Here is a 7,972-nt window from a genome sequence, read left to right on the forward strand (position 1 = left end):
CCGGCCAATTTTTGTGTTTTTAGTAGAGACAGGGTTTCTCCATGTTGGCCAGGCTGATCTTGAACTCCTGACCTCAAGGGATCCGCCCACCTCAGTCTCCCAAAGTGCTGTGATCACAGGCGTGAGCCACCACACCCAGCCCCAGATTATCTTTCTTCACTGTCTAATTTCATTCCTATGAGTATTAGATTGCTTTTCCTGGGTCAAAAGTGCTGCTTCTGTTCCCAACCACAAAATTCTCTGGAACTGTTTTCAGGGCCGTCTCAGTCTCATAAAAGGGGATCAGGCAGGAGGAGTTTGGGAGAAACCTGTGAAGGGCCTGATTTGCAGCATCATGACGTGCCTCTCTTTGGCCTCTGCTGTGCTCCTGGCCTCCCTCCTGAGTCTCCACCTTGGAACTGCCACACATACGTAGCTGGCCAATTCCCCTCCTGGGGTTCCTTCCCGGACCGCCTGGGAGTGGATAGAAAGGAGTATCTCCAAAGCCCTTCCTCTCCCTGATTTTTAGGTGGGAGTGACATATCCAAAACCTGCTGCTTCCAATACAGCCACAAGCCCCTTCCCTGGACCTGGGTGCGAAGCTATGAATTCACCAGTAACAGCTGCTCCCAGCGGGCTGTGATGTGAGTATTTCTCGGATGTGCTTTCAGGGGCCCTGTCAGCCATGGAACAGGATGGGTGCTGGGCAGACCCCCAGGATGAGCCTTGGGATGGGAACCTGGAAACCCCACCTCTACACACTAACAAGTGTGACTCTGAGCTTCAGGTAGAACCTGACTCTTTTTTTTCTCTTTTTGAGACGGAGTTTCTTTCTTGTTGCCCAGACTAGAGTGCAATGGCATGATCTTGGCTCACTGCAACCTCCCCCTCCCAAGTTCAAGCAATTCTCCTGCCTCAGCCTCCCAAGTAGCTGGAATTACAGGCACATGCCACCATGCTCAGCTAATTTTTGTGTTATTAGTAGGGACGGAATTTCACCATGGTTGGCCAGGCTGGTCTTGAACTTCTGAGCTCATGTGATTTGCCCGCCTCAGCCTCTCAAAATGCTGGGATTACAGGTGTGAGCCATTGGGCCCAGCCAACCCCCACTTTTAATAAACTCACAGTGAAGTAAGGAGCTCAGGAATCATCAGCTATGTTGAATAACCTTGAAAATGTGGCTAACAATTAAACGACATGTTGAGTGCAGGGTTCCTTTCTGGGGTGATGAAAATATCCTAAAATTGATTGTGGTGACGGTTGCATCATCTATGACTATACTAAAAACCACTGAATTATAATTATAGCCTTTAAATTGGTGGAGGTGTACATGATGGGGAGGTTTAGACGATCGCTTGAGCCCAGGAGTTCAAGGCTGCAGTGAGGTATGATCGCACCACTGCACTCCAGCCTGGGTAACACAGAGAGACTTCATCTCTAACAAAAGAAAAAAGAAAAGAGTAAATTACAGTTATCCCCCAGTAACCACAGGGGATTGGTGCCAGGATTTCGGCATACGATTTCCCCTGCATTTATGCAGGTTTTGCATCACTGAGTTTCGTATTTTCTATCCTCCTTTGGTTGGAAAAAGGCTGCCTGTGAGTGGACCCACAGAGTTCAAATCTGTGTTGTTCAAGAGTCAACTGTATGTGCCGTATGAACTATATCCCAACAAAGGTGTTCTATTACAATGAAAGAATCAGCCGGGTGAGGTGGCGCAGGCCTGTAAGCCCAGTTACTCCGGAGGCTGAGTCAGGAGAATCGCTTGAACCCGGGAGGCGGAGTTTGCAGTGAGTAGAGATTGCGCCACTGCACTCCAGCCTGGGTGACAAGAGAGAAACTGTTTCAAAAAAATAAAATAGGCCGGGCGTGGTGGCTTACGCCTGTAATCCCAGCACTTTGGGAGGCCGAGGCGGGCAGATCTCCTGAGGTTGGGAGTTCGAGACCAGCCTGACCAACATGGAGAAACCCTGTTTCTACTAAAAATACAAAATTAGCTGGGCATGGTGGCGCATGCCTGTAATCCCAGCTACTTGGGAGGATGAGGTGGGAGAATCACTTGAACCTGGGAGGCAGAGGTTGCAGTGAGCCCAGATCGCGCCATTGCACTCCAGCCTGGGCAACAAGAACGAAACTCTGTCTCAAAAAAATAAATAAAAAATAAAATAAAGGCTAGGCATGGTGGCTCACGCCTGTTATCTCAGCACTTTGGGAGGCCGACACAGGCGGATCACCTGAGGTCAGGAGTTCGAGACCACCCTGGCCAACATGGCAAAACCTTGTCTCTATTAAAAACACAAAAATTAGCTGGGCGTGCTCCTGCGTGCCTATAATCCCAGCTACTTGGGAGTCTGAGGCAGGAGCATCACTTGAACCTGGGAAATGTAGGTTGCAATGAGCTGAGATCATGCCATTGCACTCCAATGTGGGCAACAGAGTGAGAGTGCGTCTCAAATAAACAAACAAACAAAAAAAGTGTCCTGGTGCAGGTTACATGCTGCAGGCTAGAACTGGTGGAAAACAGTAAATGGTACCTGGGAGAGGTGGATCTGGAGGCATAGTTTCCAGTGGAAATCAAGGTAGCAAAGAGGAGGGAGGCAAGGCCCAGGAGAAGAAGGGACAGGGACAGAGAGCAACAAGTTTGTGGCAAGGCCAGAAGACTAGTGAGAGAGCTGCCCCTCCTTCCCTTTCTATCCCATCCCAGGAGGCAAAGAGTCTCAGTATTGACTTACCCGTGTCTCTTTTTCACAGATTCACTACCAAAACAGACAAGAAAGTCTGTACCCATCCAAAGAAAAAATGGGTGCAAAGATACATTTCTTTACTGAAAACTCCGAAACAATTGTGACTCAGCTGAATTTTCATCCGAGGACGCCTGGACCCCGCTCTTGGCTCTGCGGCCCTCAGGGGAGCCTGCAGAATCTTTTCTGAAGGCTACATGGACCCACTGGGGAGGACAGGGTGTTTTCTCCCAGAGTTACTTTAATAAAGGTTGTTCATAGAGTTGACTTGTTCATAACATTTTTTGTCCATAAAACCCGAGTTTTCTTTAAGGAAAGAAAATTGATTCAATATGGATGTCTGGTTGCCTGGGAGGTCCCCAACCCCCGAGGAGACCCTGATACTGTATTCTGCCGTGGGTTTTTGTTTGGGCAAAAAAAAGCAAGGGTAATTTTAATACACTTTGGTAAAATGTTCACTGAATGTTTTAACATTATTTAGAGAAAAAGTTTAGTTTATTTGGAAAAGTAGGTTCTGCGCAACACCTCACAGCCCGTCAGTGCCGTGTAAATGTAGTAGCTCCGTGTTTAGCAGCGTTTTCTCTTAAGAAAGCAAGACACTAATTAGTAAATGTGAATATTATCTACTTACCAAACTGAGGGTGCCTATGTCTATAAAGCTTAAACAAGCTTTTTACAAAAATAATCAGCCGGGTACAGTGGTTCACGGCTCTAATCCCAGCACTTTGGGAGGCTGAGGTGGGAGGATCACTTGAGCCCAGGAGTTTGAGATCAGCCTGGGCAACATAGTGACACCCATCACTACAAAAAAATTTAAAAGTTACTCAGACGTGGTGGCGTGTGCCTGTAGTCTCAGCTACTTGGGAGGCTGAGGTGGGAGGATCGCTTGAGCCTGGGAGGTCGAGGATGCAGTGAGCCATGATCATACCACTGCACTCCAGTCTGAGCAACAGAGCAAGACCCTGTCTCAAATAATAATAATAATAAAGACCAACCTGGGCACCACAGTGAAACCCTGTCTCTACCAAAACACAAAAAATTAGCCAGGTGTGGTGGCACATGCCTGTGGTTCCAGCTACTCGGGAGGCTGAGGCAGGAGGATTACTTGAGGCCAGGAGTTGGAGGTTGCAGTGGGCTAAGATCACACCACTGCACTCCAGCCTGGGTGATAGAGTGAGCCCCTGTCTCGAAAATATTTTTTTAATAAAAAATAAAAAGTCCAGGCACGGTGGCTCATGCCTGTAATCCCAACACTTTGGGAGGCCGAGGCAGGTGGATCACGAGGTCAGGAGATCGAGACCATCCTGGCTAACACAGTGAAACCCTATCTCTACTAAAAATACAAAAAATTAACAGGGCGTGGTGGCGAGTGCCTGTAGTCCCAGCTACTCGGGAGGCTGAGGCAGGAGAATACTGTGAACCTGGGAGGCAGAGCTTGCAGTGAGTGGAGATCGCTCCACTGCACTCCAGCCTGGGCGACAGAGCGAGACTCCGTCTCAAAATAAATAAATTAATTAATTAATAATAATTAAAAAATCAAATAATTATTTTTGCAATTTCTTGCAACTTTTTGTGAATCTACAATTATTGTTTATAGTTATTAATTATTAATATCTATAATTATTATAGATTTACAAGAAGTTGCAAAAATTGTATGGGGAGGTCAGGTGTATCTTTTTTATTATTGAGACAGAGTCTTGCTCTGTCACCCAGACCGGAGTGCAGTGGCATAATTACAGCTCCCTATAGCCTCTACCTCCCTGAGTTCAGGTGACCCTCCCACCTCAGCCTCCCAAGTAGGTAGGACTACAGGCATGGTCCACCACACCCGGCTAACTCTTGTATTTTTGGCAGAGACAGGGTTTCACCATGTTTCCCAGGCTGGTCTCAAATTCTTGGGCTCAAACCCTCTGCCCACCTCAGCCTCCCAAAGCGCTGGGATTACAGGTGTTAGCTACCATGCCCAGCCCCCAAATCTATCTTTTATTTAGTTTACCCCAATGGCTACAGCTTACATAATTATAATGCATTATCAAACCCAGGAAATTGACATTGGTATAAAGCGTGTGCATAGTTCTGTCATACTGTCGTTTTATCACGTGTATAGATTTATATCATAGCAAGTGAGATCCCGATCTATTTCAACGTCACGATCTCCCTCCATTTATCCCTTGACAATCACACCTCCCCTCCACCACCATTTTAGCTCCTGGCAACCACCATCCTACTCTTTGGTATTATGAATTTGACTTTTTAGATGCTATGTAGGTATAAGTGAGATCATGCAGTATTTGTCTTTCTGTGTCTGGCTTATTTCACTTTGCATAATGTCCTCTAGGTTTATCCATGTTGTTGCAAATGGCAGGATTTCCTTCTTTTTTAAGGCTGAATAATATTTCTTTTTTTTTTTGAGACGGAGTCTCACTCTGTCACCCAGGCTGGAGTGCAGTGGAGCGATCTCGGCTCACTGCAAGCTCGGCCTCCCGGGTTCACGCCATTCTCCTGCCTCAGCCTCCCGAGTAGCTGGGACTACAGGTGCTGGCCACCACGCCCAGCTAATTTTTTGTATTTTTAGTAGAGATGGGGTTTCACCGTGTTAGCCAGGATTGCCACGATCTCCTGACCTCATGAGCATCTCGGCCTCCCAAAGTGCTGGGATTACTGGCGTGAGCCACCGCGCCCTGCAAGGCTGAATAATATTTCATTGCCTGTGTAGATCACATCTTCTTTATCCATTCATCCATTGATGGACACTTAGGTTGTTTCCATATATGGGCTGTTGTGAATAATGCTTCAATACACATGGAAGTACAGATACCTCATTGACACGTTGTTTTTTTTTTCTTTTTCTTTTTTTTTTTTTTTTTTTTGAGACAAGAGTCTGGCTGTGTCGCCCAGGCTGGAGTGCAGTGGTGCAATCTCAGCTCACTGCAACCTCCGTCTCCCAGGACCTCTGCCTCCCGGGTTCAAGCTATTCTCCTTCCTCAGCCTCCCGAGTAGCTGGGACTACAGGTGTGCGCCACCACGCCTGGATAATTTTTGTATTTTTAGTAGAGACAGGGTTTCACCATATTGCTCAGGCTAGTCTTGAACTCCTGGCCTCAGGTGATCTGCCTACCTCGGCCTCTCAAAGTGCTGGGATTACAGGCACGAGGCAATGCCCCTGGCCGACATATTTATTTCAATTACCTTGGATAGGTACCCAGAAGTGAGGTTGCTGGGATGTACTGGCACTCCTATTGCCTATTTGAACTGTCTGAAGAAACTCCCTGCTGTTTTCCATAATGACTGAACCAATTTACATTCCCACCAACAGAGTCGAGGGTTCCCTTGTCTTCACATCTCATCAACGCTTATCATTTGTCCTTTTTAATTGTTTTGTTCTAATTGAGACATGGTCTCGCTCTATCACCCAGGCTGGAGGGCAGTGGCACGATCATAGCTCACTGCAGCCTTGACCTCCTGGGCTCAAGCGATCCACCCACCTCAGTTTCCTGAGTAGCTGGGACTACAGGTGTGTGTCACCACGTTTGGCTAGTTTCTGTATTTTTTTTTTTTTTTTTTTTTTGGTAGAGACGAGGTTTTGCCATGTTGCCCAGGCTTCACTTGTCTTTTTGATAAGTAGCAATTCTAATGGTGTGAAGTGATATATCTCACTGTGGTTTTGATTTGCATTTCCCTAATGATTAGCGATGTTGAGCTTTTTTTTTTTTTAATGTACTTGGTGGTCATTTGTATGTATTTGAGGCTTCTTTGCTCATTGGTTTTTTTGTTTTGTTTTGTTTTGTTTTTGTTTTTGTTTTTTTGTTTTTTTGAGACAGAGTGTTGCTCTGTTGCCCAGGCTCGAGTGCAGTGGCTCAATCTCAGCTCATTGCAACCTCTGCCTCCCGGGCTCAAGCTATTCCCCTGCCTCAGCCTCCTGAGTAGCTGGGATTACAGGCGCCCGCCACCACACCCAGCTAATTTTTGTATTTTTAGTAGAGATGGGATTTCACCACGTTGGCCATGCTGGTCTCAAACTCCTGACCTCAGGTGATCCACCCGCCTTGGCCTCCCAAACCAAAGTGCTGAGATTACAGGCATGAGCCACCGGACCCATTTTTTGCTTTTTGTTTTTTGGTTTTTTTCAAATGTAGTCTTGTTCTGTTGCCCAGGCTGGAGTGCAGTGGCGCCATCTCAGCTCACTGCAACCTCTGCCTCCCAGGTTCAAGCGATTGTTATTTACGTTTACATTGTAAAAACACAAAATCATTCATGAGAGCTATTGGCTATTAGTACTTGGCATTTAGGAAGCACTTACTGCTCAAAGTCCAATCTTCTTAAAATTTTTTATCTCAGGTCTTGGATGATGTTTTAGATGTTGTTTCCCCAGAAATAAACCTTAAGATAAGAATTTGCATGTAATGTTTTGAAGGTGATCTCAGGAGACACCAGTAGGGAGTGGGGACGTGAGACAGAAAAGGGAAAGCCTCCAATAAGTGTGTATTATCAAGCAAGGTACCAGTGTGGGCTACAGTGCTTAACGGTGTTGAGGAGCTCTGGGCAATGATGTAAAACCCATGTCTCAGAGTTAGCCCCACCCATGGGGCAAGGGAGCAAGGGTATTTATACACCAACTCCGGGCAGTCATTGGCTGATGGCTGATGTGGTGGGGCAGGGGTGAGTGTTAATTCTCCAGGACTTCCTGCCAGCTGCGTGTAAGGGCAGAGTGGACCACTAGAGTTCCAGATTCTGCAGGCTGTAGAATATAATTAATTGTAAGAGGCCAGGAGTGGTGGCTCACGCCTGTAATCTCAGCACTTTGGGAGGCCGAGGAGGGCGGATCACTTAAAGTCAGGAGTTCGAGACTAGCCTGGCCAACATGGTGAAACCCCATCTCTACTAAAAATACAAAAAAATTAGCCAGGCGTGGTGACAGGCAACTATAATCCCAGCTACTTGGGAGGCTGAGGCATGAGAATCACTTGAATCCAAGAGGCGGTGGTAGCAGTGAGCCGAGATCATGCCATTGCACTCCAGACTGGGCAACAAGAATGAAACTCCATCTCAAAAAATAATAATAATAATAAATGAAATAAAATTCTGCTTGCCAAACTAGACATAAAAGGGCAAAATGCCTCTTCCTTTTGATAAGAATGTCAAGGTTATGGCCAGGCATGGTGGCTCATGCCTGTAATCCCAGCACTTTGGGAGGCCGAGGCAGGGGGATCACCTGAGGTCAGGAGTTCGAGACCAGCCTGATGGGGTGAAAT

The 7,972-nt window shown here is 46.7% G+C and overlaps 1 protein-coding gene across 1 annotated transcript; it reads left to right on the forward strand.

Annotated features, from left to right (window-relative positions):
• The first annotated feature begins 334 nt into the window (after positions 1-334).
• On the forward strand, positions 335-2,827 carry CCL26 (C-C motif chemokine ligand 26). Its single transcript, XM_024250283.2, has 3 exons — positions 335-407; positions 509-623; positions 2,731-2,827. Exons 1-3 carry the CDS (start codon positions 335-337, stop codon positions 2,825-2,827), a joined length of 285 nt encoding a protein of 94 aa, XP_024106051.1.
• The last annotated feature ends 5,145 nt before the right edge of the window (positions 2,828-7,972 follow it).

The sequence above is a fragment of the Pongo abelii genome, chromosome 6, assembly GCF_028885655.2.
Source record: "Pongo abelii isolate AG06213 chromosome 6, NHGRI_mPonAbe1-v2.0_pri, whole genome shotgun sequence".
NCBI lineage: Eukaryota > Metazoa > Chordata > Mammalia > Primates > Hominidae > Pongo > Pongo abelii.

What these genes read in the sequence shown, in the direction of transcription:
- CCL26 (XM_024250283.2), top strand. Translation starts at nt 335, where the DNA reads ATGACGTGCCTCTCTTTGGCCTCTGCTGTGCTCCTGGCCTCCCTCCTG. An exon ending in CCACCTTGGAACTGCCACAC is followed by an intron (nt 408 to 508) that starts ATACGTAGCTGG and finishes CCTGATTTTTAG; the next exon opens with GTGGGAGTGACATATCCAAA. An exon ending in TGCTCCCAGCGGGCTGTGAT is followed by an intron (nt 624 to 2,730) that starts GTGAGTATTTCT and finishes TCTTTTTCACAG; the next exon opens with ATTCACTACCAAAACAGACA.